The sequence below is a fragment of the Panulirus ornatus genome, chromosome 13 (genome assembly GCF_036320965.1).
Source record: "Panulirus ornatus isolate Po-2019 chromosome 13, ASM3632096v1, whole genome shotgun sequence".
Taxonomy (NCBI): Eukaryota; Metazoa; Arthropoda; class Malacostraca; order Decapoda; family Palinuridae; genus Panulirus; species Panulirus ornatus.
The window spans coordinates 10,884,278-10,909,894 of NC_092236.1; the positions used below are offsets into that span (position 1 = coordinate 10,884,278).

The window sequence follows — 25,617 nt, forward strand, 5'->3', positions numbered from 1 at the left end:
TTTGTCTCTTTAGCTCATCTTCTGATAAGGGGTTACAGAGACAGGTTGGGGAAGATGTCTACTCCCAGGCTCCTCTCGCGTACAGAATCTTGAAGCTTACTTCTGATAAGTAATAATCATATTGAGGCATTCTTTCGTTTTAGCTTGGGCTGAATTTCATCGATTACTTTTCAGACCAACTTTGGAGTCTTAATTCCCTTTGTATGCTCATGCAATCCTCTTCGCTTAAGATTCGGCCTGAGGTCCTCTGGTTCTTTAATCTGACACTGATGTTTATATGAATTTACATGAGAAAGACAGACAACAGGAGGCCTGATTGGCCCACGACCGGGTTGTCTGGTAAAGAAAAAAAAACAACTACAAGAAAATGTAATTCCGCTCAGCAGTCTCTAAGCTATCACTAACTCCCTCCAGCTGCACATTAGCCTTCAAGTGTCCCCGTTAACGCTGTCGTTTATGAAGTTTATTTTAGACGTATTTCTCAAGAGTATACCTGACTTTATAGAATATTTGTCTAAACTACTTTTGAACGTATTTAAAATCTTGGCATTCACTACGTCTGACTGTAACTTATTCCAGTGCTCAACACACCTACCCGAGAAGCTTTTTCCCACGTCAATATTCCATCTTTTAGCTTTGAGTTTTATACCATTTGTCCTGGTATCCGTATTTTGATATTTCAAACTACCCACAACTCATTAAGCAGGAATATTTCTCCATTATTAAAGCTCTGTACTGTTCTTGTAAGATGCACCCATACTTTGGTCTAAACGTGACATAAATGCTTTTGTTCGTAGACGATACAGAATGAAGGTCGGCAGTACCGTGACACGCTGACACCTGGATTTATGGTAAGTGGTGGGTATTACCAGCTCTTCCGGGACGAGAAATTTCCGGACCTTCGCGGATTGCCACTGCAAGCTCGCCCAATTTTGCTTCTGTAAAATATGATTACTACATGGGGAAATTACAGTAATGATGCGGCTCTGCCAATAAATACTAGCATTAAACTACACTATATTAGTTAAATGCCAGCATTAAACTACACTATATTAGTTAAATGCCAGCATTAAACTACACTATATTAGTCAAATGCCAGCATTAAACTATACTATATCAGTTAAATGCCAGCATTAAACTACACTATATTAGTTAAATGCCAGCATTAAACTACTATATATTTGTTTGCATCTATAACGCTACATCAGGAGTTGGTGAGAACTCAAAATCTGTCATTGAAATCTTCATTGAGTAGAGTAATTCATCCTCCCATCCATGCTTTTGGCACCAGACATGGCACGATATCATGGGTTAGAACAGAGGAATACACACTTCTGAAACGGACGCAAAATATAGAGAACTATGGTCAGACACACATACGTCCGGCATCGCCGTGAATTGTTATCGTACCTGCAGGCTGGAGCAACATTGATAATAACAATGTTAGAATAAATATACACATCGTCTTGTCCCACGTTTCGAGTTATATACACTGGTTAGTTTTAAACCACTATTTAGAAGCTGAAGGTTCACCAGCTATTAAAAATACTAGAAGTAAGCGTTTAGGATTCTGAACACCATTCCGGTAATTCACTTCAGCGTCAGGGTTAATACTGAGGGATCCCCTTCCAGTACGTTGCGAGCGAAGCGGACAACCCACCGACGGCTGGAGAAGTTGCCAAAGCTTGCTACAGTGAGGATACCTCAATGTTTCGTAGATTCGTGGACTAGGATGAAAATCCAGAGAAAAAGGGGAAGCCGGATCAAGATTGTGGGATTATCCCTTCGTAACTATTTTAAGCATATTCCTTGAGAGACAACATTAAAGGCAGATTTGTGTTAAATCTGTACGTTACGTAATACGGATGTGAATTAATGGCGTTGACGTTTGCGTGACTATAGCAGTTGATGATAATGGTTAAATCCTACTAGGTAAATTATTTGATTGGGTTATATGAAAGTAGTGTGACTACAGGCGGAAATAAACATCTAATGTAAATTACTGTGTCGTAGATAGTAACTGAGCACTAGCTATGGTTTCTAATCTCTTTAAGGAATACATCAAAACCTGGTAATGAAATTTCCAGAAAAAAGAAAACTTGCTTAATGCAGCCACGCCACGGCGAGAAAGGGAAATAATTCTTTATGGAAAAAAAAACAAACCGAAAACCCAAAGATAATACAAATCAGAAGAGGATAATGTTTCAGTGACATCGTAGGAGTTAACGCGAAAGATAATTCGAAATGGAATTTGCTTAAGAAGTGGAGTGCCAAAGTGATAGGTGGTCAATATTCTTCAGGACAAAAATTTTCCGTGTTGGGACGAATTAGGTAGGGGATTACCCGGAGTATGTACATGGTATTAGGTTATCATCTGTCAATGAAAACGGTTTATGTATCTGCCCATCTATCTTTCTATTTATCTACTATCTATCTATCTATCTATCTATCTATCTATATATATATATATATATATATATATATATCTTCTTTCTTTCATACTATTCCCCATCTCCCGCGTTAGCGAGGTAGCGTTAAGAACAGAGGACTGGGCCTTTGAGGGAATATCCTCATCTGGCCCCCTTCTCTGTTCCTTCTTTGGGAAAAAAGAGAAAAAAAAAAGGGGAGGATTTCCAGCCCCCCCGCTCCCTTCCCTTTTAGTCGCCTTCTACGACACGCAGGGAATACGTGGGAAGTATTCTTTCTCCCCTATATATATTCATCCATTTACTGCTCATCGAGGTATCGTCAAGATCAGAGGACTGAGCTTCATAGGGAAAATCCTCACTTGCCCCCTTCTCTGTTCCTTCTTTTGGAAAAGTAAAAACTGGAGGGGAGTATTTTCACCCCCGCTCCCACCCCTTTTGGTCGCTTTCCATAACATGCAGGGAATACGTGGGAGGTATTCTTTCTCCCCTATCCCCAAGGATAATATATATATATATATATATATATATATATATATATATATAGAGAGAGAGAGAGAGAGAGAGAGAGAGAGAGAGAGAGAGAGAACGCGTAGGGCGTTGTGATTGCAGACCAACAACCGGCCCGGGATGTAGGGTGGGGTACCCGCCGAGTGAACGAACCTCTCGCAGTCCTGTTGGGGGGGGACGACCCACTGGTCAAACGTCACCCCGCGACTAAGATAGATGTAGGGAACGATCCCCCGGGTAAACGTCATCACCCGTTCATGGGATGTAGGGGACGACCCGCCGGGTAAACGTCTTCACCCACTCCTGCGATGTAAGGGACGATCCCCCGAGTAAACGTCATCACCCGCTCATGGGATGTAGGGGACGACCCGCCTTACTACCTTAGACAATCACAGACATTGTAGTTTCACCTATGTACTACACCCGTATTCCCGGATGGACATGTGCACTGTACCATTAATGTTTTAAAGATCTCCAGCAGACATTAATGGAAAGGGCAAAGGTTAGAACACAACAGGCACTGGGGAAGACACAGTCAGAGCTCTGGCTTAGTAATACAAGGAACTAAAAACATCCTGGCAAGGAGGTAAGACAACTTCATGAGAAACCCCCTAGTGCAGTAGCTAATTCCTGCAGGTCAACAGTAGCAAGACTGGTGAGGATAAAGGCGCTGTGTACGAGTTTGTGTGGGTGAAGTTGCGCTTGAAGAAAAGAAGAATTGTGATTGATAACGAAGCCTGTGAAAAAGAAATTATTGACTGTGACTCAGAACAGCTAAATCATAAAACCGTAGACTCAGCACGACTGTTCCTAACAGCTTCCTCTCAGTGAGGTTCAACATGCCACAGTTACTGACAGCCGTTCGGGCGCGCTTCACGCCAAATTTCAACACATTGAACTTCAAGGGTACAGGAATGGACTGCTTGAGTACAGGAATGTACTAATGAGGTACAGGAGTGGAATGGTGGGATACAGAAATGGAATGGTGGGATACAGAAGTGGACTGGTGGGGTGTAGAAGTGGATTATTGAGATACGAATGTGGACTATTGAGGCAAAGGATGTCACTGTTGGTAAAGAGTAGTAATCAAATTAAACAGTACCGGTTTGGTAAAGGCGTGGAGTGGTTGGGTATACAGCACTGGGCTAATGGGAGACAAGAGTGGGCTGGTGTAACCCATGTTGATGGTCCGAGTTAAGACTTGAGTGTTGCCAGTCGGTCTTTCTATAGAGTACGGTGGTACATCGATGATGGCTCTGGGATGAACTGATTCTGTTAGCTATAACTTGCACATCTCAGAGGCAGGGTTGGATTAATTCTGAAGTTGTAGCCTCCCCCCCCCCCCCCCTTGATCATTGCCACAAGGTTATGGTGATATCATATATAGCTGAGTCATCAAATCTTCAGAGGTGGAGAAAAGTTTCTTAAGCCAATGTCTTGCTGCGACGTTCAGTTTGTGACCGAATATTACTTTAGGGAAACGACCTGCTAATGAATTGCATGGTGAAAAGGTTACATTTGTTTGATCCCATTATATCTGATAGTGTATAGTGTCCATATATATATATATATATATATATATATATATATATATATATATATATATATATATATATATATATATATATATATATATCATACATATTCGCCATTTCCCATGTTTACGAGGTAGCGTTAAGAACAGAGGACTGAGCCTTAAGAGGATATATCCTCACTTGGCCCCCTTCTTTGTAACCATATCTTCATAAATTACATTGGCCTTCCATAGCTCTTGAACAGGAGGATACTGGATGCCATGAAATAAGAGCAACTGTTTAGTCTTTTATTCACGTAGAATGATGGAAACTAAAATGAAAATGTCTTCCATATCTTTCTGTTCCTAATGCTTCAATATGGTGAGGTATGCTGGGGAAAACCGCCGTTCTTCGTTCATAATAACTCTGACGTAGTAGGAGTTCAGTGGGAACCCCCACATCAGGTTCTGTGTTAGCTTCGAGCCCTGATGTGGTACAGTGAGGACCGCCCCTATTACAAGGTCGTCTTTTGACCAACATTATCAGTTGATCCTCCTGTATTTGCATATTGATACGCTAGTACACATTTTTTTTTCTTATTATTATTGTTGTTCATACTACTTGCCATTTCCCGCGTTAGCAAGGTAGCGTTAAGAAGAGAGGACTGGGCCTTTCAGGGAATACCCTCACCTGGCCCCCTTCTCTGTTCCCTCTTTTGGAAAATTAAAAAAAAAAAAAAAAAACGAGAGGGGAGGATTTCCAGCCCCCCGCTCCCTCCCCTTTTAGTCGCCTTCTACGACACGCAGGGAATACGTGGGAAGTATCCTTTCTCCCCTATCCCCATATATATATATATATATATATATATATATATATATATATATATATATATATATATATATTCCTATGAGTCCACGGGGAAAATGGAACACGATAAGTTCCCAAGTGCACTTTCGTGTAATAATCACATCATCAGGGGAGAGACAAGAGAGAAATATAATAGTCAGTTGATATACATCGAAGAGACGAAGCTAGGACGCCATTTGGTAAACATGCGACTGTCCATATATATATATATATATATATATATATATATATATATATATATATATATATATATATATATATATATATATATATATATATATTCGCTACCCCGCTATGGCGGGAAATGGCGAATAGTATGAAAGAAAAAAGATATATATATATATATATATATATATATATATATATATATATATATATATATATATATATATATATATATATATATATATATTGATTCATCCTGTATTGAGCTTATATCTATGTAGTGGTTAGATATAGCCCTTATCCCACATATGTAAATGCCACATATTGAACTATATTGGTAAAACTATACACTCGTGTTTGGTGAGTGTCATGCCTTATTCACACCATGACGTATGATATAACGCGATAACTTGTTAGGGATATTTGATCTGCAGTTTAGAACTACTCTGTCACTTTTCATGGTGTTACTACGCTGGTTTCTCTTCACCTCTGTTGTAACATTGCCTTTTCTGATTTTTGTAATCACCAGGTGTTTAGACAAGGGTTTTCGGGTGGTGTTTGAGGACAAACTATCCTTTCCTGTCCTCCTGTATGATTATTCGCTCTTCATTTAATTGCATTAAGAACAAGGATATTGTATTTGACGTAAGATTATGCTCCAGTTTCACAGGTATTTCTGTTCATTTTACATGGTAAATTTTCTGGGATATAGGTGATTGAGAGTGGTGAATGTATTAGTGAGGAGCAACATGGCTTTAGGAGTGGTAAAGGATTGCAGACCAACTGTGTGCATTAAAGTGTTTGTGAGAAATTCGTGCAGAAAGAACCATTTGTGGATCTGGAGAAAGCGTATGTTAGGGTTGATAAAGACGATTTGTGGAAGGTGCAGCAAATATATGTTGTGCCACGAAAGTTTCGAGCATTTTTTTTTTTATTATCATTATTGAGAGAAAGTAGGATGTATGTGCAAGTAGGAAGAGAGAAGGTTGATGGTTCTAGGTAAAGATATGTCTGCTTCAAGGGTATGTGATGTCCCCATGGCTATCTAATCTCTTTATGGATTGGCTGGTGAGAGAAGTAAATGTGAAGGTCTTGGAGAGACAGATGGGTGTACTGTATGCTAGGGATGGGGGGGGGGGGGGGAGAATGTCATCGAATTAGGTCACTTTTTAAGAATGACACAACCCTGATGGCAGAATCTGTGTGAAATTATGCAAGCTTGTGTCTGAGTTTGAATGGAAGTAAGGTTATCAGGTTTTAGCAAGGAAGCAAGATGGATTGAGTGTGAGTTGATTGAAGAGAACTGGAGAAAGTGGAGGTTTTTAGATACCTGGGAATGAACATAGTATGGATAGAACTGTGGGAGCTGAAGTGATTCTTAGGTTTGGGTATGTTTGATAGTATACAATCTCAGTAGTGTGAGTCATGGGACATAAATACAGAAAAAGTTGATGCGAAGAGATTTGATCATGTAAGGAATGATAGAGTAAGACAGGCATGGTAGGAAGCTGAGTATGATTGAGAGATCTGAATGGGGTGTGCTGAAATGGTTTGGACATATGGAGAGGATGAGTGAAGAGAGACTGGGAAAGCTGAGGGAGCAAGGGTGAAGTAGAAATGAAAAAAAAAAAGAGATGAAGGGATGGAGAGATATATTCTTATAGTTGTCTGAACATGCAGGAGTGTCAGACACATGTTCAAGATAGAAAGATTTGGAGCATGTGGCATACAGGTGCTAACATGCTATTGAGGGCTGAACCAAGGCATATGAAGCAGTTTGGGAAAACTATGGAAAGGTTTGTGGATTGGGGTATCTGGCTTCAGTGCAGTTTAAAATGACATATACGCTGTGGATGTAAGAGATGAGACCATTCGTTGTCTGTTCTTGAGGCTATCTCATGAAATGTACATAGGAAGTGGCAAACTAATGGAAAAAATTTAATGTAATTATACTTTTGCTAATTTCATATGCTGACAAGATTTATCTGACATTTGGATTCTTATTCATACTGTGAGGAAAAAGTATCTCAAAGCAGTTAAGGCATTTTGACAATCCAGAGCTTGTGCTGATACTCACGGGGAGCATTTTGAAATCCATAGATAAATATGTGAACAGTAACCAAGCAGTATTTGTATCTTTAAAGCTCCCCCCATACTATACTACTTACACATTTTCTGAAGCACACTGGATTATGATGAAGTAATGAAGTCTGAGTAGCTGGGGTTTATACTGAAGTGACCAGTGACAACGTACATGAACTATGGCTGGAACATTTGTAGGACTGGACTTCTGCCTGGTATGCATGGAGGTTTGCTGAACATTCTTTGATTGTTCTTTTGTTTTGCTTACCTTTGAGAGAGGTACACAACTGCCTATTTTCCAGGCAGGAAAACCTGAGTTGTCACCATTAGTTGACTAAGTTTTCCTACCTTGTTTAGAAATCAAACTTGGTTTATATATCAGGATATTGGATAAGAAAGGTGATGCTTATAGTTATCTAAATTTTACTTTTCAATATCAGTATTTCACCTGATGGTGATTCAGTAAAGACAAATGATGAAGTTATGATTGATTCACTCTCTTTGTACTGAATAAGTTAACTAATAAGATTAAATGGCAATGGTAAAAATAAGATAAAGAATCAATCATAAGGGACTCCTTTTGAAATATAGATAGGAAATATTGGACTAAAAGGCAACATTGGTTGTGATAGTGATACTAGTCTGAATATTAACCGATAAGGCTTGGTTCAATCCCACCCTTACATGATGTTATTAAACCCAGAAGTACTTTGTGATGAGCTTACATGCACATTAACACCAGATGCAGTGGAGAATGAAATACTTAAACTTCCTCTTACCTCTCTTGTTGATTCAAACCTCAGCTGTGCCTCATGCTACCCCAGCTTCATCTAGGTAATCACTAAACTAAGACAGCATTAATGTGTTAAAGTTGGAAACATGGAAGAATTTTGGGTAGGACAATAAATATGCTTTTAATGTTTTATATTGTATATATTTACATATTTTACATAAAAAAACCCTAAAAACAATATCGGGTATACAAAAACACCGAAGTTAATGTTACAAAATCTTCAGATCTCAATCTGAGTCTGCCTGAAAGATTGGTATCTGTAATAGAAAAAAAAATACATAATTTAAAGACTGCTTGGTCCCATGGAATTCAGACTGAAAATCTACTTGTATTATAAAACTAGATATATGAAACTTTTATGCTAACTGTATACCTGCTTTGTTAAAGTAGTCAAGAACAAATGAACAATGGCCTCATTTGCACACTTAGTCTCTAGCTGTCGTCTACCATAATAGGTAATGATAATGATTTATAATTATAACATAGATAATGGTTATTATATCATCGATATAATAAAAATAACTATTAAAATTTCAGGTGAGCATAATTTTTTGGGTTACTTATAAGGAATGTAGTTTTGTCTACACAGTTTAAAAAAAAAAAAAAAATCAATTTACAATTTTTTTGGTATTTCACTATGCAAATATAACAGTGCCTTTCAGTATTAAAAACAATATTCATACTTTTTCCAGTGGAAAACTGATATCTGTACACATAAAGCTGTATTACCCATTTTGATATTCATCGAATTTGCCATTTTTGTATCATTACAGAAGTCATCTAAAATTCTTCATTTGAATGATAAGATCTATTAATTATGTATAATACAGTGAGCTGTACTGAAAATAAAAACCTTTACACTTTTTTGTGTGCAACATGAAATGTCATTCAGTCACATTTACATCATCTACTTAGTTATGTTAGAGAAACTTCGGAATGGTGAAGATTCAATTTGTTGTGAAGGATGAATAAGCAGTTACATAAAGTATAATTTTTTTGAAAACTAAATACAGTCCATTTACAATTTCAGTTTTTCCTGGTGAAGCAAGGACACTACTGTATAGTTTGATTAATTTCCTTCATTAGGAAGTTGTCGTAATATTCACCATAAAGATTACAGAAACAAAATTTCCATTTTCATAAAATAACAAAAAACTATAAACTGAAAAAAAATTATATTCTTAAATGTTCAAAGCAAAAATCTTGAAATAATATATACCATGATAAATTTGTGAAAAATGACTCACACAATTTTTTATTACTAATTGGATGAGAAACAGCACATTAAGTGAATTTAAAGGTAGAGGAAGGGGGAAAAAGAAAAAGCAATCACTCACGTAAAGAATGGAAAAGCTAGGAGTGTTAATGGAATGTTTGTCGCTGTCTCCCACGTTAGCATAGCGCAAGGAAACAGATGAAAGAATGGCCCAACATGTGGACATGTATATACATACATGTCCACGCACTCACATATACATACCTATACATTTCAATGTATGCATATATATACACATACACAGACATATACATATATACACATGTACATAATTCATACTTGCTGCCTTTATTCATTCCCGTCGCCACCCCGCCATGTGTATGTGGGTGAGTTGGGCCATTCTTTCGTTTGTATCCTTGCGCTACCTCGCAAACATGGGAGACAGCAGCAAAGTATAATAAATAAGATAAAAGTACATGTATATGTGCATATGTTGATATGTATATGCATGTATATATATATGTGTACGTATTATATGTGTGTGTATGAGTGGATGGGTCTTTCTTCCTCTGTTTCCTAAAGCTACCTCGCTGACTTGAGAGATGACTATCAAGTATGATAATAAAATGCAATTGAGTGGGAGATGTATAAAAGAAAGAGACAGGAGGTCAAGTGAAAGGTGCAAGAGGTGAAAAAGAGGGCAAATGAGAGTTGGGGTGAGAGAGTATCATTAAATTTTAGGGAGAGTAAAAAGATGTTCTGGAAGGAGGTAAATAAAGTGCGTAAGACAAGGGAACAAATGGGAACTGCAGTGAAGGGTGCAAATGGGGAGGTGATAACAAGTAGTGGTGATGTGAGAAGGAGATGGAGTGAGTATTTTGAAGGTTTGTTGAATGTGTTTGATGATAGAGTGGCAGATATAGGGTGTTTTGGTCGAGGTGGTGTGCAAAGTGAGAGGGTTAGGGAAAATGATTTGGTAAACAGAGAAGAGGTAGTAAAAGCTTTGCGGAAGATGAAAGCCGGCAAGGCAGCAGGTTTGGATGGTATTGCAGTGGAATTTATTAAAAAAGGGGGTGACTGTATTATTGACTGGTTGGTAAGGTTATGTAATGTATGTATGACTCATGGTGAGGTGCCTGAGGATTGGCGGAATGCGTGCATAGTGCCACTGTACAAAGGCAAAGGGGATAAGAGTGAGTGCTCAAATTACAGAGGTATAAGTTTGTTGAGTATTCCTGGTAAATTATATGGGAGGGTATTGATTGAGAGGGTGAAGGCATGTACAGAGCATCAGATTGGGGAAGAGCAGTGTGGTTTCAGAAGTAGTAGAGGATGTGTGAATCAGGTGTTTGCTTTGAAGAATGTATGTGAGAAATACTTAGAAAAACAAATGGATTTGTATGTAGCATTTATGGATCTGGAGAAGGCATATGATAGAGTTGATAGAGATGCTCTGTGGAAGGTATTAAGAATATATGGTGTGGGAGGCAAGTTGTTAGAAGCAGTGAAAAGTTTTTATCGAGGATGTAAGGCATGTGTACGTGTAGGAAGAGAGGAAACTGATTGGTTCTCAGTGAATGTAGGTTTGCGGCAGGGGTGTGTGATGTCTCCATGGTTGTTTAATTTGTTTATGGATGGTGTTGTTAGGGAGGTGAATGCAAGAGTTTTGGAAAAAGGGGCAAGTATGAAGTGTGTTGGGGATGAGAGAGCTTGGGAAGTGAGTCAGTTGTTGTTCGCTGATGATACAGCGCTGGTGGCTGATTCATGTGAGAAACTGCAGAAGCTGGTGACTGAGTTTGGTAAAGTGTGTGAAAGAAGAAAGTTAAGAGTAAATGTGAATAAGAGCAAGGTAATTAGGTACAGTAGGGTTGAGGGTCAAGTCAATTGGGAGGTAAGTTTGAATGGAGAAAAACTGGAAGAAGTGTTTTAGATATCTGGGAGTGGATCTGGCAGCAGATGGAACCATGGAAGCGGAAGTGGATCATAGGGTGGGGGAGGGGGCGAAAATCCTGGGAGCCTTGAAGAATGTGTGGAAGTTGAGAACATTATCTCGGAAAGCAAAAATGGGTATGTTTGAAGGAATAGTGGTTCCAACAATATTGTATGGTTGCGAGGCGTGGGCTATGGATAGAGTTGTGCGCAGGAGGATGGATGTGCTGGAAATGAGATGTTTGAGGACAATGTGTGGTGTGAGGTGGTTTGATCGAGTAAGCAATGTAAGGGTAAGAGAGATGTGTGGAAATAAAAAGAGCGTGGTTGAGAGAGCAGAAGAGGGTGTTTTGAAATGGTTTGGGCACATGGAGAGAATGAGTGAGGAAAGATTGACCAAGAGGATATATGTGTCGGAGGTGGAGGGAACGAGGAGAAGTGGGAGACCAAATTGGAGGTGGAAAGATGGAGTGAAAAAGATTTTGTGTGATCAGGGCCTAAACATGCAGAAGGGTGAAAGGAGGGCAAGGAATAGAGTGAATTGGATCGATGTTGTATACCGGGCTTGACGTGCTGTCAGTGGATTGAATCAGGGCATGTGAAGCGTCTGGGGTAAACCATGGAAAGCTGTGTAGGTATGTATATTTGCGTGTGTGGACGTATGTATTATACATGTGTATGGGGGTGGGTTGGGCCATTTCTTTCGTCTGTTTCCTTGCGCTACCTCGCAAACATGGGAGACCGGCAAAAAAAAAAAAAAAAAAAAAAAAAAAAATAGTTCATAGTGCAGAAGAGGGTGTTGAAATGGTTTGGACATCTGGAGAGAAAGTGTGAGGAAAAGTTGACAAAGAGGATATGTGTGTCAGAGGTGGAGGGAACAAGAAGTGGGAGACCAAGTTAGAGGTGAAAGGATGGAATGAAAAAGATTTTAATTGATCAATGCCTGAACATACAGGAGGGTGAGAGGCGTGCAAGGAATAGAGTGAATTGGAACGATGTGGTACAACAGGGTCGCTGTGCTGTCAGTGGACTGAACCAGGGCATGAGAAATGTCTGTGGTAACCCATGGAAAGGTCTGTGGGGCCTGGATGTGGATAGGGGGCTGAAGTTTCGGTGCATTACACATGACAGCTAGAGACTGAGTGTGAACAAACATGGCCTTTTTTTTTTCTCTCTCTCTCTCTCTCCTGTTTTTCTGGTGCTACCTCGCTGTTTCCTGTGGGGCAGGGTGGTGCCAGAAATGTACGAAGGCATGCAAGTATGAATATATAGCACCAGGAAACAGACGAAGAATGGACCATCCACTCATATACACATATATATACATATCAACATATACACATATACATACACAGACATATACATATATGCACATGTACATATTCATACTTGCTTGCCTTCATCCATTTCTGTGACTGATCATGTTTAAAAGATCAGTGAATGCAAACTAGGTGAAGAACAAGGTAGGTTTGAGAAGCAAAGAATTTTTTGTATACCAGATTTTTGTAGTAAGGTCTGTAATGGAGAAAACTTTAGAGGTAAGAAGGAAATGTAAGTGGCATGTATGAATTGAAGAAAGGCATATGATAAAGTTATCAGGAAAGGTCTTTGAAAGTTTTTGTTTCTGCATGGTATATATGGAAGCCTTTTAAATCATGTGAATAGCTATTATAATGAATTTAGTGCTTGTTCAAGACTACATGGTAGCTTGATTTAAACATGAAAGTGATTTGTTGTTGAATAATGTCATTATGGTTGTCTAATGTTCAGTGTTACATATGATGATAGTTAAGTGGGGTAACAGCACTGTACTGCTGAACCCAACTGGAACAAAATGAAGGATACCACAGTTATTGTATATGTACAGTGAGCTGTTATCTAAACTAGAGGAAGAGTTGGATAGAAATGTAGGTCATTTTGATTGTGTGTTGGATGATGGAAAAAAATGCAATTTGAAAATAAGATTTTAGTTTTTGAAAGACAAACATTCACAGTGTAATATGATTTAGAGTGGTGAAGAACTGAAAATCATGGATGGGTTTGTGTATTTAAGAGCAAAACCCAGTTAGGACAGTAGTGAGAAAGTTGAATGTGTGAGTCAAATCTTGAAAAGGAAGAAACTGGTGGTGCACTGAGGTCTGTGATGAATGGGAAAAAAATTTTGTAAAATGTGCAAGAAGTTACATGAAGTACATGCCCTAAATCTGATGTAGGGATGTAAATCCCTTGTTTCTAAAGGTAAAGTCTGTTAAAAAAAACGGAAACATTAGAAATGGAAAACTTTTAGGAGAATAAACTGGCATGAAGAATTCTTGAGAAAGAAAAACACAATTCAAAATCATGTACTATTGTTTAGTTATGCAGACTGTCTGATAAATGATACGCTGGTCAGTAAGATACATATTACTGCTGGAGGTACAATGAGATAATGATAAATGTAAATACAGAGAAGGAGATTTGAGAAAGATACTAAAATGTGTCATAGGCTGCAGTGTAACCATTCAGTGTATGATGGCTTGAATGGGAAACTTTAGTCTCACTTGATAAATCAGCTTATTTTGGAAAGGGAAAATCACAGTCCCTATCTTAGAGAGGAAGTCTTTCTGTTTTCTCTTTATCACATTGGACACGTAAAGATAAAAGCTAAAAGTTACCCAATGCGTATTTTAGAAGCATTGGATATTCTAAAAAAAATTCATATCAAGGCGATGGAATTTTTTACAGCAAATAAAAAAAATTACAATCAGTGATTCAGTAATGAAAAAAGCATAGTATATACATTTCCCTTAAAAACGTATTGTCAGCATTTAGCCTTCTTATGGGCTCTCTTCATCTGTTGCCCCTTCCTCGTTTTCAGAGCCTTCTCTAAGATCATCTCTTACTGCAGCATCCTGAAAAGTCAAGAAAATATATATAAACAAAATAGCAAAATAGAATATACATTCAAATTTAAGAGTTGATTTTTTTCTTCAAGTTGATCTGAAGAAAGTTGCACTTAAGTGAAAGAGTAAGCTAACTTGAATGAGGGGCATAGCACCTACCCCACAAATTTCTATAAGATGTGCACTCACTGCACATCTTGCTTTATAAAATAACATGTTCCCCTCTCTTACCTATTCTGGGTTCATATGGGACCGATTTTAATCAAATCAGTTCTTTTTAATGTTTCTGAAGTTGTTCCATGCATGTTTCTTATTTCTTCTGGTAGTATAATGAGTATTTTTTTTTCTAGTTTGTTCTAGTTAGTTTCTTATTTCTCCTGGTAGTATAATGAATATTTTTCTAGTTCTAATTAGTTTCTTATTTCTCCTCATATTACAATGAATATTTTTTTTAGATTTGTCCTTGTAGGGTCAGATTTATTTCTGGTATGTTTTCTGCTATCCTTTAAGTTTTATTTACCATGTATCTTCCTTGCTGGAAAGCTTTCATTTTTAGTATATTTTCCTTTATATCTTCAGTTTGTTGCCATGTGTAAAGATTCATTTGTCTTTCCCTGCTTCTCTCCAGGTTATATAGTTCCAGTTCTTTTAGCCTTTAATGGTAGTTCATATGTTCCCATACCCTTGATTTTGCAATTGAAGTAAGTGCTTCTGAATTCTCTCTGATGTGTTTACTTCTATTTGCTTCATTGGTGACCATATAAAACAACAGTATTCAATTTTGTTTCTTATATAAACATTATACATTTTCATTGAGTTTTCTGTCTTGAAATAAAGGTTCTAAGTACTATACCACTGATAGCTCAATAATGCTGTCTTTTCAATATCTTCTCTGAATTTTAGTTTCTCATTATCTTTTACAATTGTTTCTCCTTTACTGCCATGCTCATATATGGTGTCATTGATGTTTACTTACGTAAGTTTTCTGCTCAAATCTGTTTTTGTCGAATTCCATCATGTTCACTTCTAATAATTTGTATATCATGCTGCAGTCTTTCTGCCCTTCCCTTTGTTTATTTCTAATCCAATCATTTTACATTATCTGTTTTTGTTTACTTTGATGTCAGTGTTTGATTTAATTAGAGAGGTTTGAGACAGAACACCTTCCTCAGACATAGTTCCATTTAGCTACTACTATGGAAATTCTGTTAGATACTCTAATCCACCTTTTGATCTTATCCTTCACATTTTGTTTAGCTACTCTGTCTAGCAAAATTCTATTGTTTCCTTTGTCAAATGCTTATGCGATGTTAAAGTGTCCATTCTTTTTCAATGCATTAAACTTTCATACGTGTAATTGTAATGAGCTATCTGATGCCAATTCCCTCCTGAACTCCCTCAAAGCGGTGGACACGGCAATAGAGTCTCCATAAACAGTGAACTCCAGTGCCACTTTTTAGCCTTTAGTGGTTCACCTTTAATAGGCCCTGGCAGAGGGCAACTCTAGCACAGTAGCTGCAGAGGCTCCATCCTAATGTTCCTATTAACTACTACATAATGCACATTTATCCTGGTACAAATCCATGTTGGCCTTTATTTATGGAGCTATTCTTGATTAAATGTTGTGTCCTCTTCTTGCTCTTTCAGAGTGATGTGAAGTCAAGCTAATTGGTCTGTATTGTGTAGGTGAGTGTCTGCAGTTTTGTTTTTACCTAGACTTTGCCTTAATATCATTAGCTTCACTATTGCTGTTTTCGTCTTTTTGTAGAATATGGATTCTAACTGATCGCAAAGCCAAATTTTCTCTGAAGTGATCAGCTGTTCCCATTACCACATTGGCTGATATTCCAGTATCTACAGCATGTACAAGTGCATTTTCATCATTTTGGTTAAACAGTTCAAAATTCAATTTCTCCTTACATTTTGAGCTAAATATCAGTTTACAGTGATCAGTTAACATCCTGCATATTTCAGAGTTTTTCTTCTAGCATAAGGGGTCCAATTTCCACCCTCTTGCTCTTTGCTTTGTCCATGTATGTGAATAGTAACTTTGGATTTATTTCCATTATTGATTTTCTGTTCAGATGGATTTCATTATTTCTACATCTGCATTCTTGATCATCCAACTCATTTGATCTTGCTTCTTTCATTGTTAACCTTTTCTTCTCTTTCTGTGCTCTCCCATTTTGTATGTTTTTCTTTTTCATTGATATTTTCTTAGTGATTCTTCGGCATTGTCTCACATTATAGTTTTGAGTTTATCACTAAGTTATTGCCTCTAAAGATCTCAATCCAATTTGTGCTTAGAATCCTTTCATTGATTACTTTCCAGCCTGATTTGTTGTTGTGAAAATTTCTGTTACTCAATCCACTATTGTACTGTGTTGCTGTATTATGCTCATATTCATTCATTTCCACACTATATGCATAGTGATTTCTATAATAATGGTATTGTGACCTGGGAGACTTGTATTATTTACTTCTCTTCTAGAAGTACCAGGTAAGTGTGCAAAGATGAATGGACGAGTTGTTATAAGATGCCAATGTGGTCATAAATATAACTTCCATAGTGAAAAATTATTTTCACCCTGTAAAGAATGTAAAATAAAAGTGATCAATACCCTAAAAGGTATACGAAGAGGATATGTACAGGTAGGGAGAATTAACGAGGAAAGATACATTTGATGAGTTTATGTATTTTTTTTTTTTTTTTTTTTTTTTGCCGCTGTCTCCCGCGTTTGCGAGGTAGCGCAAGGAAACAGACGAAAGAAATGGCCCAACCCACCCCCTGACACCCCCATGGTAAATGAAGGAATCAGGCACTGTATGTTAAGAGGTCTGTTAAGAGAATGAGTAGAAATATGAAAGGAATGTTATTTAAAGGAGTTTCTATGTGAATCAACTTGCTTGACAGTGGGAAAAGACATGAAGGATTTTAGATAACAGCTTTGACAAATATTAGGTTTACTGCATTGTACAAGTAATCAGAATATTACATATTAGTCCTCATAAGATGATAAAGAATCACTGAAATCCTTTTCATACATACTTTCAAAATACCATCTAGGGCAGAGCAGTTTGTGGTCTGAATGAATATGTCCATAAGATGGTTGAGCACTACAGGTGCACTGCGTCCGCATGTCAGTCTAACCTGTAAGAGTAAATATAAGGACATGTAAGTAATGATAATGTAACACCAGAGCACTAAACCTAGGTTATCTAGTAAGTCATTTGCATTTCAATGTATCTGTGACTACTCATCATTACCTGAGCAGAATTTTACACTTAATGTGATGTTGAAGTATAAGATATTCATCTAAAGACAATGGTATAATATAGGTCAGAAGGCATTTCCTTTACATGTAGAGTAATAACTAAATTAAGAACTAGAATTCTTTGTCAACTGTTGCAACACTGCTGCTAATAATGCAATATATGGGATACATATGGGTTTGGATGTTTGGAGCACATTTATGAAGGATGAGAAACCTAGAAAATCAAAACACAAGGACAAAAATGTATAAAACAAAGCTAACACAATACCCTAAGGGATACATCGGGAAAAATGTTATGATGGTGCCATGAGGAAAATTTTATTAGAGAAAGAATGAGCCTTCAGCTGTGGCAGTGCTTGTTCATGCGATAATTAAGGCACTATGATGTACAGAAATGAAATATGCAACAATGATTTTTGGCCAGTAGATGTAGCTGCACAGCATCAAAGATAACTATTGCCTGGTAGCACACAGTAAAATGTAGCAAAAACATAAAACTGGGTTCATTTTGTAAGCTAGGTTGACTGGGTATCACAAAACATCACCACAAGAACTTGAACTTTGGTAACAGGCTGGAGACTAGAATTTTGATGACAAAACTGTCTAAAGCAGCAGATTAGGATTCCTAAGTAACAGATACACTGTAAAAGTACCACTTCAGCAGGAATGGCAATGAGGACTTCCGAGAAGGAGACAGAACTATTGCAGCAGAACTGGATTTCTTTTTCTAGGAAAGAAGATAATACCACAGCAATAGAAATGATATCTAAGATTCCTAGGCAGAAAGCAAAAATGTAGCAGCGTCTCCTTGCTGATGAACAATGCACCGACTTAAAAGATATATAAAACTTAGAATTTATACCCTCTCTCTTAGATTAATGAGAAATTACTTACTGAATACAATTTTTATGAGGGCCTAACTATTCCTAAGAGTGAAAAGAGGGGAAATATGCCGATGGTACTTTTCTCTAGCATCCATCTTAAAAAGATTACTTTAATGGCCACTGTTTTCCTTTCAAATGCATGCAACTGAAAATGCAGTTTAAAATGTAAACTAACAATTTTAGGCATAACACAAATAAACTTTATAGCATCTGAGCTGCAGTAAGAACTAAGACTGTAAGTCACATGATGCCTTTAGGGGCCAATCATGAAGTCTTAGAGTATATACATGTGAAGGGAGAGTGCTTTTCAGAGAAATCATTTAATGAAAATTATGTAATTTTCCTTAACTACTTGAGCTTACCTTGCCATCACCATTTAAAGTGATGCATGGAGTATTGAGCTGATACAGGTTTAGAAGAGAAGTGGGTACGCATGTTATTTCTGAAGTTAAATTATCCATACATGAAAAAAACTCTCGTAGCTCATCAACACTCATTTCATCACGACTGGTATCCACAATGCTGAAAACCCCCAGAATAATCAGTGTTGTTTCATGATCAATTAAGAACATTTTGAAGTTCAGTAACAAAATTGTTTTATGCCTGACAGCTAGATATGCAGCCTTTCATCGCTGTTCCCAACACTCACTCACTAATGCAGTAAACGGTGATCAAGTATAAAAGAAAAGCAATTTCTTATCTTGAAACACAGCAGACTTTTATCATCAACAAAATTCAACAGACATCTTGTGAAAAATCTTGCAAAGTTATTTGAACTTTGCACCATTTCATCTTGTTGACTCATCAATTGGCAACTTCAATTTACTAATTTCCTCATTAAGCACAAATGCAATGTCATTTCCACTTTGCACCATTTCCTCTTATTATTCTAATTCACATTGTAATTTGTGCATGTTATGTACTTGCTAAGCTCATGTTACACACTGGGTCTTCCTGCACAAATTTTCCCTAAACTTTTCTGATATAGCACACAGTTATTGTATTACCAGTTGTTCACAATGAGCATGATCAGTTGCTTCAACAGCTAAAACACTCTTAACAGTACTGTCCTCTAAGTGACACCACATCTTGTCACCACTGTGTAAACATGAAAATGGAGATGCTGACAAAAGATTCCATCGCTTTGTGATAGGTACTGACCAGATAAGTTGATAGGGCCATTACCTGTGTTATCTCAGTGGGATATGTTCTGTATTGCCAACTGTTGCAGTTTCATTGATTGGTTTCAGTACCTTCATGTCAGCTTTAATCCTTGCAGATCTTTTATTGCCTATAACATTCCCCATATCTATCTCTGGTGCAAATGTTATTGAAAAGTAATTTGCTGTGTGTGCACATTTCTGATGAAAGGAAATGCAAATATCTGTAATCATTTTGAATCAACACTGTTCTGTACCGTAAGGATAGGTGTATCAAATACAGGCATAAATGTGTATGCATTAAGGAAACTGAGGATAAGAATTTGCTGAGAGAAAAAAACCAGTTAAAGGGCATTACTCACCTCTCCCAGATATGATGGATGTCTCTTAGAGAAATTCTAATCATTAGCTTAGGCTTTCCTCTTGCATTGGGTGGGGAAAATGGAACAATTCCAGACGGTGGATTTATATGATAGGTTAGGTATACCTTTATTTCTGAAACAAAAAGGACAAATACATTAATTTGACTTTTAAGAGGTAATCAGTTATTTTACAATTTCTAAAAGTAAAAAAAAAGATTTTAAATGTTTACTCTCCAGTAAATAGTCTATCAGTAAATGATGAATGCCTGGAAACACCACAAACTTGCATAGTAGACAAAAATCTAGACAAAGAAAATGAGAAGGCAAGCTGGTCAATAGTCAGGATATACAGATAAAAAGTTGCCCCATGCCTTTTCTTGTTAATTTTATGAGGTTTGATGATTGATGAATCAAAGACTGACAGGTCAAAGGATGTCATCATCATCTGCTGACATATTCAGACTATTCCATGGGTACAAATGTCCATGAATCACAGCTCACTGCCAATATGTTACAAGGCTTCTGGCACTTTCCAGAGTAAGTCCTCTGTTATCTATTAGGAAAAAGGCTTTTAATCTTTAAGAGCGTATATTCCTCTCATACCTATGGTGGGGTAGGACAGTAAGAGGGTATGAACAACACAGGTACTGTTTCATGAATGTTTCCTTGGCCACTTCATTCAAGATGGAGGTTTTAAAAAGAAAGAAATGGGTGACTTTAGTTGGAAATTAATAAATATGAGGCAGTGTAATCTATAGTATATTATCAGGTGTGCAACATTATTCAGAACCCACAGCTAAACACATAACTATGCCTATTTCAGTTTACAACACTAGTCAGTTATATACAGTACATACACCGCAGACCCTAAAGTTGAGAAATTAATGTACTACATATACCATGGTATTTAATGAAATAAATTACTTACCATTATCTTTGTGATGAGATATTACAGAGCACGGCCTTCCACTCCAGACTCCTGCTACCCACAACAAATCATTCTGTCGTATCCCATATTTGGTGACGTAACACCCGAATGACCCTTGAAGCCACTCAGTAACTGCATGATGAATTATTTCTCTTCCTGATATAAAATTTGGACTCATGAGAAAAAATCATTAGAAAATAGATTGACATGTTTCCAATCAGATGTACAAAGACAAGGGTTTACTCTAACTAAAATGGAAGAGAATCAGTGTACTCTTAACATACTTCATTTGCAAGCAGAGGTATCTCATAATAACTCGATACAAATCCAGGCACACCCTCATCAAACCAAATGAATGTCATCTAATGAATGAGTGGACAATCTATAGCTTGCACTGTTATCAGTTAAATTTTGCCCACTTGAAAATAATACACGTCTAGTACATACCAATACTTGCCTTCTGTAGTGCTCGGAAAATATGACAATATCTTTCTGTTTTATGAGTAACATTGGCTCGGCAAACTATCTATACAACTTTTATACATATATAATACCAGGATCCCTTTTAAAAGGCTCCAGCTTCAGAGCTGTGCTACAATCATTGGCAGGGTAAGCATGGACTCCATTTAAGTGTGAAGTTTTGGACAAGATATATATATATCTTTCTTTCTTTTATACTTTATTACCATTTCCTACTTTAGCAAGGTAGTGCTAAGAACAGATGAAGAAAGGCCACATCCTTTCATACATACCCTCTAGCTGTCATGTGTAATGCTCCAAAACCACAGCTATCTATTCACATCCAGGCCCTGCATACCTCTCTAACATTTATTCCAGATGTTTCACATGCCCTGGTTCAGACCATTGACAGCACGTCAACCCCAGTATGCAACATCACTCTAACTCACTCTACCCTGTACATGCCTTTCATCCTCAGGCATGTTCAGGCCCTATTTGCTTAAAATCTTTTTCATTCCATCCTTCCATCTCCACTTTGGTCTCCCCTTTGTCTCCACTTCAGACACATGTACCCTCTTTGTCATACTGATGAAGGGGATTACATGCAGAGACATCTTTATTTATTTCAGTCGCAACATGTTCCTCAGAATCCACAGTAAAATCAAATCTATTACATACCTGTATATAGCATTACTGGAAACCATTCTGTTCCAGGAGCATCACCACTCTGTGTATGAGATGACCGGATCATCCATGCACTGTAGACTGTCATCATTCTATCATTGTCGGCAGTTATCCCAGGAACAAGGGACTTAATATGAATATATACAGCATCAACAGCACCAGGTTTTAAAGTAAGGCAGGCAGTAGTGGCCAATTTTACAGTCAGGAGAGGAGATGGGTATACCTCCTGAACCTATAGTAATAAAGTTGTTAAATTACTGTGGAGTGTAATTTTCAAAATATTATTCTAATGACAATAAACAAACCAGTAGTACAGCATTTCTAAACCATTTTGAGGGATACATTAATGTAAAGATATTCAAATAGTGGTGAAGCAGTCTATCCTCAAGAAAAGAAATGAAGACATCCATAACTAATGTTAATGGTTGAAATTAAATTTTAGTTAGATTTTTCAAATATTTTTTTTAATCATCTATCTATATATTTAATACATATGCATTACAATTATACAGCAAATTGACTAATGTAACACCTCCAAAAACCAAGATCCCCACATAAAAGTAAAGATTTCTCTCAAATCTCCTCTCCCTCAACCATGGAAGGTTTTTCTTCAGTGTAGGGATACTGGATATACTAAGAAGGAATCACAAAAAGAGAAAGCTTTTAAGAAAGGGACAACATACAATTTATATATCAAACTAAAAGATATTAATGATTTAGCTCTTGAAGTATAAAAAAAAAAATTCTCTCTGGGGCAGTATCCCACAGGCCTTGAGAGAATCCCTAGGATTTCAGGGGTAAGAAACCTCTTAAACCTGTGCCTTCTGGTAGGTAAATGCTTCTCATCCCCCTATTCAGTGATAATAGCCTACACCTCAGTCCAGGTTTACCAACTAACGAGTCAGCAACCTCCACTCTGTGATGACATCATCCCCTGGCTGACAGTAGTGATCTGTTTAATAATTCTTAAAACATGGATATAAACCCTTTGGAGTTTAGTGTCAAATAGAGAAAAGTTTTGAACAGAGAGGGGAAGAAAGGGATTGTGCAAAAGTGTATGGAGCTGAGCCTCAGAGTTATGTGGGTAAAAATGAAAGTAGATTAGGAGAGATTATTAGTGCTTATGCAACTGGAGCAAGGATTAAGGAAGGCAGGTGAGTACTTGGGGAGGATTGAGTAAGTGAGTCAGCATTTTTGATGCAAGGGATTGAGTATTAGTACTAGGTGATTTAAATGGGTAAGTAGGTAAAGTGGCAATTGAGGGTACAATTGGAAGGCAAGGTGTGAATGGAAATGGTGAACATCTTGTGGAGTTGTGTGATGAAAAACAAGCATGTACAAACAAAGATGTTTAGACAGGAAGACAAGAAAAACTAAGCAAGATGAGAAGCGTGGACAGAAAAGAAGACAAACTACTATAGAAAAATTGGTGCTTGGTGACAAAGAGAGGCTAAACCATGACACCCCACTATTGTGGCATATGATACCCACACAGTAGGAAAACTATATGCATCTGTGGAGGAGTGGGCTACATTGCATGATATTCACATCCATTGTCAGTTGTCTGTGAATGATGTAAAAAAAATACAAATGCAACTCTAAACATACTTTACATTTTCTTTTCATATCATGATATTGACTAGAATATTTGAAAATATTTATTAAAGACTATTTCTGCATAAACTGTTCTAAATCACTTTGGAAATAAAAGTTAATTCTATCTTAATTAGAACCACTTTCACAGCTAAAAGTATACACATATTTCATGCTAGCCATAAACATGCAGGTGACTTGTGTGAGAGGCTGTACCCTAAGCAGCTGGATAACATGCACCACCCACGGACATGTAAAGATTTAATATATCTTTCCAGGCAAGGAGAATCTGAAAACCTCCTAAGGAAGACTTAATCATCCAGGTTACATTATTCTGAACAATAATCCCCTCAGTGTTATGTTCTTATGTTTGATCACCCTCTTTTTTAATATATTGTAGCACCAAAAAGAGGTAGACACAGTGTTAAGGGTGAATATGTTTTACTTATATTGCAATTTTATAGGTTATGTCCGATGCAGTGATGTATGATTATCAGTATTTTTGGAAAATTTATTTAAGCCATCATTTGAGTTATGATAAATGATAATATAAGTGAATGGAAAACAAAAGGATAATATAAGTGAATGGAAAACAAAAGTTTTGTAACATACCTTATTTTTCAAAGTACTTTCATATTTAATTCTAAGAGATTTTGTCTTGTATTTGAAGTTGTATACACTGCTTAGGTTGCACAACTTATGGGTTTTATTGAGAAATGCTGAAAAAAAAGTCTTATATAATTCTCCATAATTTACAATTAATATTAATTATTTTTATAACATAAAATCTTTGAATTCAGTTCCTTATAATGGGATTTGCACATATCTTAAATCTGTCTTCTAGCATTCCCTGCTAACTCTAAATTTTCATTCATGCATTACCTAATGATCCTTCTTCACTTATCAGTGCTTATGTTTATTTGATCATACTATACATTTCCATATATTCATAAGTGTGTTAGAATGAAAGTTGACTACAAGAGATGGGACGCACCATTTATGTTTATGCACCTAGAGATGAGAATAGATGGTGAACAAAGAACTATTACCAAATGTGTCTACCAAATGCTTTTACCGTTTTGCCAAAATGCAGGGCTAGCACATAGTATTCATTGCAGAAAAATCTAGTTAGGAAGAATCAGTTGTGTGAGTTAAGTGTTGTCAAATTTTGTGTGTGACAGGGAGAGAGATTGTACATGTGTGGACAGAAATGCTAGCAGTCCATGTGTGGGTGAAGCAGAAATAAAAGACAGCTACCTGGATTACAGGGGTGCAGTTTGACAATCACTGAAGTGCTGGCACACTATACACCTGTGAGTGACTTTCCTGATACCCAGGCAGGTAGTACCAGTAACATACCTCCCTGGTCGCAAGTGTGAAGTTTTGTGTTGGGTTTAGGAAAAGATGAAGTAATGTCTGTGAAAGAAATAGTAAAAATTAGTAAGCCTGCTAAAGGGAAATGTGTTTGGATATACTAAGAGAGACTGAATAAGAAGTGGCAGAGTAAGAGTACATGAAACTAGGATAAGTGAAAGATATTAAGGAAAGCATTGCTTGCATGTATGGGTGAAGTGTTTATCTTGCAGTGGGTTTGATGTGTACAAATGAAAAAGGAGTAGTTAGTAATGGGATAAGGAAGTAAAACAGCTAGAGAGAGACAAAAGCAAGTGTCTAGACATTATCCCATGCTCAGGCCTGTCCCCACTGCAACATATTGCATACCCTCCCTTCTCTCCAAGACCATTGCATTCAACCACCCTTAATCCCCTCCCCCCCCCTCCATTCATAAACAAAGTAAACAGCAATGGTGACATTACACTAGAGATTTGATGTGAGCAAGGGAGCTTTTTCTGTCTGCTCCTGACACTCGTGTTTCATACTTGTTCGC

General features: G+C 37.2%; 2 protein-coding genes and 1 long non-coding RNA gene across 3 annotated transcripts in view; 1 reads left to right on the forward strand and 2 right to left on the reverse strand.

Moving 5' to 3' along the window:
* Nucleotides 1-1,615, reverse strand: part of LOC139752731 (uncharacterized) — a 48,645-nt gene extending 47,030 nt beyond the window's left edge. The window contains exon 1 of the mRNA XM_071668576.1: nucleotides 1,411-1,615. Within this exon, the coding sequence (XP_071524677.1) occupies nucleotides 1,411-1,462 (52 nt within the window). The 5' untranslated portion in view covers nucleotides 1,463-1,615. The remainder of the gene's footprint in view (nucleotides 1-1,410) is intronic.
* LOC139752734 (uncharacterized) overlaps nucleotides 1-16,067 on the forward strand; it is a 270,859-nt gene extending 254,792 nt beyond the window's left edge. Inside the window, exon 3 of the long non-coding RNA XR_011713570.1 lies at nucleotides 16,032-16,067. This is a non-coding gene — a long non-coding RNA (uncharacterized lncRNA). The remainder of the gene's footprint in view (nucleotides 1-16,031) is intronic.
* Nucleotides 8,851-25,617, reverse strand: part of LOC139752732 (uncharacterized) — a 30,681-nt gene continuing 13,914 nt past the window's right edge. Inside the window, exons 5-11 of the mRNA XM_071668578.1 lie at nucleotides 24,342-24,448; nucleotides 22,131-22,368; nucleotides 20,994-21,149; nucleotides 20,066-20,198; nucleotides 18,906-19,065; nucleotides 17,434-17,535; nucleotides 8,851-14,393 (exon numbers count right to left, since the gene is read on the reverse strand). Of these exons, the coding sequence (XP_071524679.1) occupies nucleotides 14,319-14,393; nucleotides 17,434-17,535; nucleotides 18,906-19,065; nucleotides 20,066-20,198; nucleotides 20,994-21,149; nucleotides 22,131-22,368; nucleotides 24,342-24,448 (971 nt within the window). The 3' untranslated portion in view covers nucleotides 8,851-14,318. The remainder of the gene's footprint in view (nucleotides 14,394-17,433; nucleotides 17,536-18,905; nucleotides 19,066-20,065; nucleotides 20,199-20,993; nucleotides 21,150-22,130; nucleotides 22,369-24,341; nucleotides 24,449-25,617) is intronic.